This window comes from Colius striatus, chromosome 2 (genome assembly GCF_028858725.1).
Source record: "Colius striatus isolate bColStr4 chromosome 2, bColStr4.1.hap1, whole genome shotgun sequence".
Taxonomy (NCBI): domain Eukaryota; kingdom Metazoa; phylum Chordata; class Aves; order Coliiformes; family Coliidae; genus Colius; species Colius striatus.
Genome location: NC_084760.1, coordinates 105,822,298 through 105,834,780, shown reverse-complemented (window position 1 = coordinate 105,834,780; position 12,483 = coordinate 105,822,298). Strand labels below are relative to the sequence as shown.

Below are 12,483 nucleotides of genomic sequence, written 5' to 3'. Positions count from 1 at the left end.
ATGTTAATGAGGTCCCTCCTCAGCCTCCTCTTTTCCAGACTAAACAGCCCCAGTCCCTGCAGCCTTTCCTCATAAGAAAGATGCTCCAATCCCCTGATCATCTTGGCCCTGCGCTGGACTCTCTCCAGCAGTTCCATGTCCCTCTTGAGCTGGGGAACCCAAACTGGACACAGGACTCCAGATGTGGCCTCATCAGTGCAGAGTAGAGAAAGAGCAGAACCTCCCTCGACCTGCTGGACACATTCAACTAGCAGCATTCTGACCAACATTTCAGCCATTCAATGCAACATCTAAAAATCCTAAGTAGTTTTGCTGAGAGAAATTCCCACTTACTGAAATGAAACTTCTCAGTTCTATACAAAGTAAAAAAAAAAATCAAGACTAAAACCATTTATCACAGATGAATACTCAAGGTCAAAGTTGAGAAAAACATGGTAGTTCTGAAACTATAAAATTCTATTCACAAAAAGCATCTTAAACTAGTAACATAGAAAGTCCAAATGGACCTTTTCCAATAGTAAAAATAAGCAGAAAGGCTCTAGAGTAGGTTTAGGACACAGAAGCTACATGCCAAGTTTCACACAAGAGCGAACTTAATCCTTGATGCTATAATGGGATCTACAATAAGTATCCAGTCTTAAAAGCTCACAATTTCCATGTAGAATTTTAAATTAGAAGGTCTGAAATACATTAGTTGTTTATTAGAAGCTTTGGACAACTTTTTAGTGAGTTTTAACCATTAGTGCATATCTGTCTCTAAGATCGCACAAAAATGGTTTTTTCCTTTTTTTTTTTCTTTTTAATGTCTGTAAATGGGTTTTTTTTTTAAACTCAATTATACTGCATATTGACTGATCAATTTTGAAGGTATATTTATTAGATAATATTTGCAATGATTCTGGTACAAATATATCCAAGCTATCAAGTCTGCAGTTTGAGGATCAGAACATGTAAAGGACAGGACTGTGTTTTTTTCCATCCTCTGACCACTGAGAAGCTGTAAGCTCACAATCATTGCCTAATGGCTCTAAAAGACACAATCAGGCTACCACTATGTATTTTCCACCCTGCCAGACATTCAAATCAGTTGTTGTAGCTAAAGCAGGATACAACGGCTTTCTAGTGAAGTGTATTTCCATTACTCAGCAGTAGTTGTTTTAATTTTCAGGAAAATGTTTTAGGTTTCATCTTTGTCCATAAGTTCAGAATACATCTGTACCCAACTCTTCTCTTTGATACTGGACAGCGATCCCAGCAGCTGAAGCACTTTAAAGTAGCTTTCTATGATGATGGAAAAATGTTGAAGATGCTCTTTGACACGAGTCCTCCACTTCAAAATCATTTTTGATTCAATTATATTATTTGCTCTTCTTCTAAGAACACAATAATTTGGGATATGTTTTATCAACTATGGCCAAGAGAGCTTTTACAGCAGTAGTGGGATATAAAAGATGTGGGAATTTTATGTCAACTGAATATTCAGGTTTTCCTTAAATGCTGAAAAATTTAACTATGCATAAACTAACAGAGAAGTCAGACAAAAATAGGAGTAGCAACCTTCTTTGGTGACTATAATTTGATAGGGCAGGATGGAATATGCCTCTCTCACAAGGGCACTGGAATATTTGGGAATAGGCTGGCCAACTTCAGGGCTTTCAACTGAAGGATTTGGGGTGTGGGGAGAGAAATGGCAAAGAGTGAGCCACCCATCTGGCAGGGAAACAGGGCACGGCAGGAAATGCAATGATGAGAGCCCCTCAGCTGCACACCAAGATGAGATGCAGAAGGCTGATCACCCTGAGGGAGTAGCAAATCAGGGAGGATCCTCTTGCATCCATCCAGGGAGACTTGTATGTTCAAGTTAGGCCCCCGTGTTGCACGCAGCCTGAGGAATAAGCAGGAGGACCTGGAGATGTGGGTGTGGTCACAGAGATGTGGTGGGACAGCTCATATGTCTGGAGCACAGCCATGGAGGGCTATGTGTTGTTTAGGAAAGACAAGCCAATGAGGAGAGAAGGTAGAGTTGCCCTGTATGTGAGAGTGCATTGAGCTCTGCCTGGGTGGGGATGAGGGGCAGGTTGAATGCTTGTGGCTGAAAATTAAGGGGTAGGGCAATGTAGGTGATACTGTTGTGGGAGCTTGTTACAGGCCACGTGATCAGGAGGAGGAAGTGGATGAGTCCATCTACAAACAGCTGACAGCTGCCTCACAGTCACAATCCCTGGTCCTCATGGAGGTCTTCAACCACCCTGATATTTGCTGACAAAGCTGCTCAGCCAAGTACATGCAGCCCAGGAAGTTCCTATAAAACGTTGATGACAAATTCCTGTCACAGGCCATCAAGGAGGAGGGGTGTGCTGCTGGACCTTGTGCTGACAAATAAGGAGGGTCTGGTTGGGGATGAGAACGTTGGAGGCAGCCTTGGTTGCAATGACCATGATATGGTGGAGTTCAAGACAGACCATATCTCAACTTATATATCTTGGCTGTATTAACGTGATGAAAGAGTATTTGCTTGGCTTGCTTCCTCCCCATTAACATATGCTGTTGAACTGTTTTCATTTAGTTAAATATGAATTTACCTGTTGAAATGGTAGATATCCCGTATGTTTCCAAACAGGGCTGATCGCTCTTCTGTCCCCAGGGAGAGCTTGGTCTGGTCAGTGATACAGTCGAGGTAATCCTACAAGAAAATCGAGAAGCAGGCCTTTAGACATTTCCTCCTTTTCTAGGTCAGTAAATGGAGCTATGTTTTATTGTACAAGATGAGTCTCTTCATATCAGTTTCACTTTATTATCACAGTAAAGCCTTCAATAGCCCTTCTGTGAACAGTCAGTCTATTATGAAAGGTAACAGTACTTATCTGTTCATTGAAACCAAGAAAAAAACAAAAGACTGAATGCTAAGTTATACCCCTTAAATGGGACAGCCAACACTTCTCTTGCTACTGATTCACAAATGTATTCGGTTTTCATTCACAGTAAAAATTTGACTGTTTAACTGGCTCAAAGACAGAAAAATGGAAAAATTTGAGATGAAGAATGTAATTTACTGCAGTCTTAGTAACAGAAAGCCTGTGCAATGAAAAGCATAATGCATACAAGCAACACAGTCTCAGAAAAGTAACCACTGCAAAAACATATCATTTTTTAAAATCATGGTTAACACAATGCAGAGTTCGTAAAGGACAGATCTCAATGTATAGTCGTGCATGCAATTTAACCACACATATAGTTACATTGCAAATTACATTGCTGTATACTCTAGCAAAAGTTTCCTTTTGCATTTACAAAAGCAATAGCGTCTCATCCAGGAGCTTTAATTGAATAAGAACAAGACAGCTAGAAAATGCTCAGTTCAGCAGTGTTCAGGAAGAATACCTTTCCCATCTCTTCCCTCACTTTGGTAAGAGCTGTCACCTTCATTCTGTTGCTGCTACGGTATTAAAACTTCTGATAAGGGCAAGCAGGCTGTTTAACTACAACTCATAAACCAAGGAACCCAATGTGCTGCCACAGTCAAGAAAAAAATCTGCTGGAAGATGGAAGTAAAAGTGAAAACAGCTGAAACAATGTGAAATAAAAATAAATAAAACCCCTTAGCCTGGGGCTAGACAATGTGGTGTGGCAACCTCCCAAAAGCAACACAGCATTCCACAGTGCTGCAAGGAAGGAGCCTTGCAAAACATCAACGAGATCATGAAAACTTCTGAGTTATAAATGTGTTCAAGAGTAGTAAAGAAAAAAGTATTACAGGACACATACATTGGCCAAGATTTATTCTCTGCATAAATCCTGTGAAGACAAAGGTTTTGGATCAAACTTGGATCTAACTTTTGGACTTTAGATGCCCTCATAATGAAGGTTAAGAATTCCAGTGCTCCAGCCTTCCTCCCTCCATGTCCTTCTTCCAAACTGAAATGGTATTAACAGAGCCATGGGTGCAAACAAGATTCAGGTTTAGGTACCAGTAGGCTTTCCTGTCTTCTACCTTTGTCTTAGTGCTCAATAATCCACTATCTTTAATCATCTCCAGTTAAAGATACCTTTCATCACCTCATCACCCTCAAAACTCAATACTTTTTTTCCCAAGGGAAACCAAGTGAGCCTGTTCCAAGGCAACTGCAGTGTCTTTAAAAGCAACTATCGGCCGTGTGCAGGCAAGTAAGCAAGCAGGTCCTTGGAGAGCCATCTCATCTCTTCTATGATGGCATCTGACCTGTAATTTACCTTCTGTCCTAGCTGACAGCAGCACCATAGTCTAAGCATGTCCTTGAAATATATTTGTGTAGTAAGTCACATCCCTGGGACTCCCTGAATTTGTCCTTGGCTTTTTATTTATGCTCAGAAGCAGCAGAAGAGTAAAAGGTTCAGGAGAGAGGCAGACAAGACTGCAGCAAGCAGTACAGTAAGTCAAAATCAGATGACAACAGATTCAGGGCTACTCCAGTGATGGCAATAAATAAATAACCTATTCTGCCTACTAATAACAATCTGCAGTGGAATTGTGATCCTCTGAAAACATTGTTAGCACTGCAGGACCAGTGCAGCATCTTGAGCTGGTATGGCAGGTTAGATTGCAGAGAAATGGAAATCCTACGGTAAGTAACTCCATACAGCATCTTTATTGAATAAAGAAGAGTTCCCTACAAATTCATTCATCTCAGCATAGCTGGGGCTTGCATTGACCTCATTAATGTTTACAAATATATAAAGGGCAGATGCCAGGTGGATGGAGCCAGGCTCTTCTCAAGGGGTAATAGGTACAAGCTGGAACATAAGAGGTTCCAAAGAAACACAAGGAAGAATTTCTTCACTGTGAGGGTGACGGAGCACTGGAACAGGCTGCCCAGATGGGTTGTGGAGTCTCCTTCTCTGGGGACATTCAAAACCCACCTGGATGAGTTCCTGTGTGACCCACACTAGGTGATCCTGCTCTGGCAGGAGGATTGGACTAGATGATCTTTTGAGGTCCCTTCCAATCCTTGAGATTCTGTGATTCTTCAAACAGTCCACAGTTATTTCCAGTATTATAAGCATGACTTGGGTTGTGCTCCTTTTGTCCTCTTACATCAGTTTTCCTCCACATACACATACTCTTCTCTGTCTTTTACCAGCCATTAGTAAGAAAGAGGCAACCAAGTTGTTTATAATGCTCCTGACAAGCAGCAGTCTCCAGGTGCTCTGGCAGTTTTCCAGTATTCCGAGAGCTAGAAACCCAGTGTCAGGTTATACCACATACTCACAGCTTGTGTTCTCTTTTGATAAAAATTCCTTAAAGCTTCACTTTAGGCCTCTTTCACCACAGAGCATGAAACAGAAACAAATCAGAAACTAATGGTTGGATTTGTGCTTTTGTAAAGGGAAACTTACTTACTCAAAATGCTTGGGATGCAGAGGTACCTTGTATATCCTCTCATACTGTTAGGAAATCATACAGGACTTGGGGACTGTTTTAGCTTTCTATATTTCTTAATACTGCTGACTTGAGGCTTGTGCAAGGCTGATAGCTACAGAAATGTTTATGTTGCTGTTACATGTGTGAGCAGATACCTGAACCAGACACAATCTGCCTAATGTGGCACTGACAGTAGGGTAGTCTCAGCAGCAAAAACATTCAGATATCTGTGTTGATGTGAAAGAGCTGGACACTGGATGGCCTTGACACAGTAGTCTGATAAAGTCCAGGCACAGTGCAGTACTACACCACTTTCACTGACACAGCAAGTGGGTCCAGTCTAGTTATACTGCTTTGTAGAGCACGTGTCCTCTCATAAAGGTTTCATGAACTGATACAGGAAACAGATGCAGCACTGACATATAATGTCCTCTGCAAGGACAAAGCCAGAGACAGATCAAAGCCACCTAGCCATGGGGTTTTTCCTAATTATTTCTTAGCAAATGGTACTTTACCCTCATGGTAGTCACTACAGCCTCCTGCAGTGTATGAACAGCTGTTATCAGCTGAAGCCATAATAAAAGGTTTGGAGCTACAAGATAACAGGGCAGGCTGCAACCATAATGACACAGCACAGAAATCAATGAAATTTATCAGAACAAAATACTGGCCTTATTCATTTTATTTGTCTATTGTCAGAATCTATGGACCTTTTGTCGGCGCCGAAAGATTTGCTTATAACCTTTGCCTTTTTATTGCTTCTCTACAGTTGTGGCAAAAACATTTATCTTTATAGGGAAAAAAAAACCCAACAACAAACCCACCACAAATTCCAGTCTCCTTAGACTGATTTATGGAGCAAGGTTTGTTCTAATGATATTGCACAATTTTTCCATCCTGTTTCCTGAAGCTCTCCAAAGATAGTGTTGCCAGACTCCCCTGCCTTCCTTGCTGGGTTTGAAGTTCTCCTCATTCATCTTTCATTACACCAAATCATCAGAAGGAATGTCTGTTAGAAGCTGCATATCCTGACTACTCCCTTCTCATCCATAATCACACACGAAAGATCTCTAGAGGAACAAAATGATGAGAACAGTAACCTCAGAGGCTCAACAAAAGAATTATGTGAATTGAAAATGAGAGAAGAAAAGGACAAAAGGAGAAAAAATATCTTCACATATTGATTAACATTTTTTTTCCCATGACATTTTCATCTAGCCACCCAGGTTTTCCTTGAAAACAGACACACATTTAGGTTTAAAAACAGACTACAGGTTGAACAAGATAAATAATAAGTCACTCAGTAAAGTAGAAATGTTGAAATTACACATTAAAATTAGTAATGTTAACATGGTAATGCTAAAAAAAGGGTAAAAGCCACACTGCCTTGTAAAACAAGAGTTTATTTTCATCCTGTCCTGCCAGAAACATATATACTATAGAAGTTTTTAGTAATCCCTTTCCAGAGCAAGACTGTATATATGGATATCACCAAAGATAAGCAAAATTGTTGAAAGACACTGAAGCAGAGCTGCTGCCACTTCTGCTTCTCACAGAATGATAAGGGTTGGAAGGGACCTCTAGAAATCATCTAGTCCAACTCCCCTGCTAAAGTAGGTTCACCTTGATCAGATTGCATGGGAACACATCCAGGAGCGTTTTGAACACCTCCAGAAGAGACTCAACACCCTCCCTGGGCAGGCTGTGCCAGGGCTTCCTCACCTTCACAGGAAAGAAGTTTCTCCTCATGTTCAAGTGGAACTTCCTGTGTTCCAGCCTGTGCCTGTTATCCCTTGTCCTGTCACTGTGCACTACAGAAAAATGACTCACTCCATCCTCTTGTCACCCACCCTTTAGGTATTTCTAAGCGTTGATAAGGTCCCCTCTCAGTCTTCTCCAGGCTAAACAGCCCCTAAAGAGCCTTCCTACAGAGGAGCTTCAGAAGTGGGAGGTTAAAGGTGCTAATCACTTTGACAGGCATGTATTTCTGCCTGCCACATGGGAACATTGCCAGGCTGTCTTTGGAGGGATGAAAATTACATTGGGCAAGAACTTTCACTCTTAGAAGGGAGGGATAGTTTTGGTCAAAATAAGGATAACTATACGTGACCAGTTTTGACTGGTTATGGAGGCTGAAGAAAAAGAGTATGGAAGACAGAAGGTAAGGAGAGGAAAGCAGTCAGAAATGTGTTAAGTTTGGCTGCATGAAATGTTTTGCTACAGCTGTCTCCAGGTAAACCACTGTGCAGATTACAGGAGACCTGGACAACAATATCACTATTGGGCTTGACATCTTCCATCACAGAAGGTAACAGTGACAAAGATAATTGTGTATTTTAAAGAGAAATCCTGACAAAAGGGTTTGAGATGGGAAAGAGATGGATTGGATTTGAGTCTCAATCAGTCCTTGGACTCATAGCCAAAGGAACAAGAGCAAGAAAGCAAAGTATATTTTGGTTTTAAATATTTGGTTTACAAATACATCTTTGCTTTGCAGAATACAGCTGTACTTTAAATTATTGAAAAGGACTGTAGTGAGCTGCTCTGACAAGAATTCATCATCTTTGGCCACCTGTTATGGATAGTATGTTATTTTTGGACCCACAAGGCATTCAGAGCATGTTTCTGTACGTGCCAGATAAATCCATAAATAACATAAATAAGAAAAAAGAATGGAAAAAAACAGGCAGAAAGGAAAATGGCACATATTATAATTACCCATGTAAATAGTAGAATTAGCAGTGGGGGGAACATGTTATAGTGGTTACTCTGTTATACAACTTGCCCAGTTTTCTCTTTGGTTACAAGTATGTAGATAGTCTGGTTGGCATTGCTTTAGCTAACAGGCTACAAACAGGAATTAGTTTGTGGCATGTTTTAATTCTGTCTTTTAGCCTTTAAGGAAAAGTGGTGTGGAAGTAGTACTTAGATGGATAAGGATACAGAACCTTTACTGTGGTGGTTCCGCGCAGTCATTGGATTTGGCCCATGTGCACCTGTGCTGGCTGGGGAAGGAGTTAGGACTAACTATGCCCATGAGTATGGTATAGCAACTAGGAGTAAAAGGTGCCTTACTAGTAGCACAAATCTAGGGAGTATCAGAAAACTGGAGTCTATGTGATGTTATGATACTGCTTGGATTAGGTTCTGCTTGATTTAATATTAGATAGTCTTCCTCAGGCTGCAACATTCGAAGTTGTTGGGAGTTTTAAGCATAATTTTGATCAGAGACTGAGTTTTCCTGACAGAATTCCTCAGTTTTTGAGCCAATGTTGCTGACGTCCACCAGTACACCAGGCTGCAAGTAACACAACACAGTAGGCTAACACAGCTAAATACTCGCATTTAACTAATAGGCATATTTTTAACCACAGATGAAGTTTGAGTGACATAAAAATCAGAAGTGTATTTTATTTCTGCTATAGATATTGCACATTAATGATGCCAATAAATCAAACCTCAAAAGCCACTTGCACTGTCCACCATACAGCTTCACTATATGTAAAAACAGAAACTTAAATAAAGAAGGAAAGTTCTGTATGTCATTCCATTTTCTACTTTTGGGGGAGTGAAGAGTATTTAGGGGTTTGGTTTTCTCTAAAGATAAATGAAGTCAGAAAACTCTGTCATCCACCAAAAGCATGGACAGGTCCAAAAGAGCAGCACCTGCCTGGGGCTATGCCCTGCCACCAACTAACAGCCAAAGAGAGGGTCTTTCCGAGGACAACACAGACCTGGAGATGCAACCTACTCTGCTCACTTCAGCAATGGCAACAGCTCCTGGGCTGCATGCACTTCCCTACCCCCCTTTTGCATTCACTTTATGTTCCTCAGTAGTTTGTACATAAGACTGTTACTTGGTTGTGCTAGCAAAGTTCTGCCCTTGAGGGAAGCTGCTCCATCAGGCCTCACAGGTAGGCTCTGAAGCACTCACCTACGTGCTTGCAGAGCACTGATTCTGTCATCAAGGAAGAAGGGCCATGAGAATACCTCCCACCACTGACAGCCAGCAAGCCTCCAAATGAAAGCAGCCAAATTAATCTATACACTTTACAAAACCGGTTACCGGATGCAGTCTGCAATTGATTTCTTTCCTTTCTGATGTCAGCACAGAAGAGCAGAGTCTCTGCACTGGCAGGAAGCCACCTCACTGGCATCACTCCTTTCTGCAGGTGGAGGAAGCCATCATGCACTCACCTATGTTTATGACCAGCTTCCTCAGATCTACCCAATCTACATGTGCAGTTGGCTCACACACAGTCTGTGGATAAAAGCTCTAAAGCAGGCATGATATGGTAAGATGATACTTTGCGTACTGCATGTAGAAAGGGCAAAGACTGATGGTGAAAGCACTCATGAGAACATGGTATGAAGGAAGACTAAAAATAGAGAAACACATTCAAGTTTTCTTTCCACTGTTTAACATTGCAAAGTGATCATGACAGACTTCTCTCTATACTTTCCACAGCTGGGTTCTGCAAGTAAGTTCAGTTTAATTTAACATGAACTTATATTTTGCCTACAGAAGAGAAAAAGAAGAAAAAAAAAATCACATAGCTATTTCTGAGTGACAGATTTTCTATGATCAATATGACTTCCTCACTTATATCCCAGATGTTAAAACATTGCCCCAGAGATAGTAAGGAGTGGAAGCAGTGACCCCAAATAGATTCCCTTCATCCACATGCATGGAAAGCCACAGCAGGGGTATGTGTCAGCCAAAATTAGCAGTGAGGAATTCCTGAGTCGTAACAGTATGCCTTGCACCTCTAAAATGCACACGTTCTTTGGTTTAGGCAGCCTTTGAATAAGTTGTGCTCGTGTAGAACATGATCACAGGTGAGATGGTATACAAAGTCAGAAATTTCTAGGGCAACAGCTACCTCTTAGCCATATGTAGTGGAGAGGCTGTTGTACTAGGACAGGGCCCTATAGATAGACTCAGTGAAACAGCCTTGGCAGTTTTGAGGGAACTTTTCACTAACGAAATTTTCCAGGGCAAATGCTTCATTTCAGTTCCTGACTGTTAAGAGGTAGCAGCATAGTTTTCTGCAGCTGTGGGTTCACCCTCACTGCTTTAGAGCCTGACCCTCTAAAGCAGGCCTTCTTCCTCTTCAATTCTAGAAGGGACTTGTGAAGCAATGCTGGAAGCTGACACAGGCATCCTCTGTCACTGCATCTAACTGCATAAACCCCTACACTGGCCCCCATCCAATCAAATTCTTAAAGTTAAGAGGAAACACAGAAGAAATAAGTCACAGTACTGACAACAGTCAAGTGAAAACATTAAACAGTAATCACGATGTCAAATAGTTTGAGGTTGCTAGGCAGATGAAGTGCTCTAAAAATTCCTAAATTTAATGCTGCAACTAAGACTTGATATCATTAGTGTCAATTATCATCATCATTCAATAACCTAAAGCTCTTTCCAAAAGTACTAGTTGAAGACATTTAATAATTATAAATACAACAACAATCTCAAAGTTCATCACAACATGTATAAATTAATTCTCACAACACAGCTCAGCTGGTCTAATTATAACCTCATTGGACCACAGACAAGTAAAGCACAGAGAATTAAGGCATATTCAGGCTTTGAATGTGTGAATCCCCCAGGAAAGGAACCTGAGTCTTGTGCTGTAGACCCTTTGCTACACAAATAAACTCCCAATTCGTAAGGCACACTAATGTTGACATTTTTTAAAAGATTTGTATGTGCTTACAAGTTGAAAGAGAAAGAGTTTATTTTAAATCTCAAGAAGAGAAACTGAAAGAATGTGTTTTCCAAAGAATGAAAATGCAAACCCAGAATTATGGAGAAAATCTGCACACATCCTAAACACACATTTATCTTAACCGTAGTAATCACACAATTCCCAGAGACTGATGGATAGCTTTTATTAATAATATAGGAACAGCAATGAAATGAGAGCTTAGAGTTGTGGGTGTTTTGTAAGTGAAAACTTCTAAAAAGTGTTTTATTTGCTAAATTGGCTTTGCATGAAGCCACAAAAACCAGCAGCTACCTCCACACCTTAATCCATGTGAGCAGTGAGAACAGAAGAGACAGACACTGCTATGTGGTTTGTTAAGTCTTCAAGTTTAAAGGTAATGGATTACTAGAAGAACACTGTTCATTGACAAGCATTATTTAATGAGAATGACATAACAAATTTAAAAGTAGTCAAATATTTCCATAGGCGAAAATGGGAATGGCCATCATAAGCAACTAAATTTGTTTGGTTTTCAAGCTATTACTTCTAAATTTTGGAATTTCTCAACAGAAATTCCAATCATTTTGGAAAAAAAAAATGTATCATCTCAGTAAAACATTTAAATATTTACTGAAATTTTCCCAGAGTAAGCTGCACTTCTCTCTCCTGCCTCTCAGCTCCCAGACCTATTCCTCCTAGTTTTGCTGCCCACTCTCTATAAAACTACTTTCCCAGAGCTGCTGCTCTGCACTGTGAGTTCCTCATTCACCACCAGTGTGCAACAGCAAGCTTGAGGGCAGAGGTGAAGAGATCTCTCTTTTGTTACTTTCCAAATTCCAGAATGGCTCTATACATCCCACTAACCAGGAACACAATGCAGTCACAGGAGTCAAGTTTCACTTCAGTCCCCTGCTTACCAGCAGCACTCTTAAATGGCATATTCTGTATTTAACTATATCTTCCCCTTGCCTCCCCACTCCCAAAAGAATAAAGATTTCCAGAACAGAAGGATAACTTTCACCCTTTTATCTATATTCCTTCACCTTTAGAAAGCTGCAAACAGCATGGTTGAGCAGTGTGTGCCCTGCTGCAGGAAAAAGGAGGACAAGAGCAGTGGCAACCAGGTTTTTTGGCAATTCTGCGGCTCCCTGGAAGAGCAGCAGCCATCCCTGCCACTTCTGTCCCACTCAAAGCTTGAGAAAGGTTCACTACTTTTAGCAGACAGATCATTTACTACTGCAGCATAACTCACTCTTTTGTGCTGTCCAAACACAGAGCTGACCTGAAAACAAACACAAAGTTATGGCTATATTTGTGCTGTCTTAACGTACACAGTCTCAGCCCTATGCTGAAGCTTGGCATTCATCTGGC

General features: G+C 40.9%; 1 protein-coding gene across 3 annotated transcripts in view; it reads right to left on the bottom strand.

The window, feature by feature from the left end:
* The window catches only part of PLEKHG1 (pleckstrin homology and RhoGEF domain containing G1), a 134,658-nt gene that overhangs the window by 27,513 nt on the left and 94,662 nt on the right, over positions 1-12,483 (bottom strand). For all 3 annotated transcript variants that reach the window (XM_061988981.1, XM_061988979.1, XM_061988980.1), the window contains exon 5: positions 2,583-2,683. In XM_061988981.1, the coding sequence (XP_061844965.1) occupies positions 2,583-2,683 (101 nt within the window). The remainder of the gene's footprint in view (positions 1-2,582; positions 2,684-12,483) is intronic.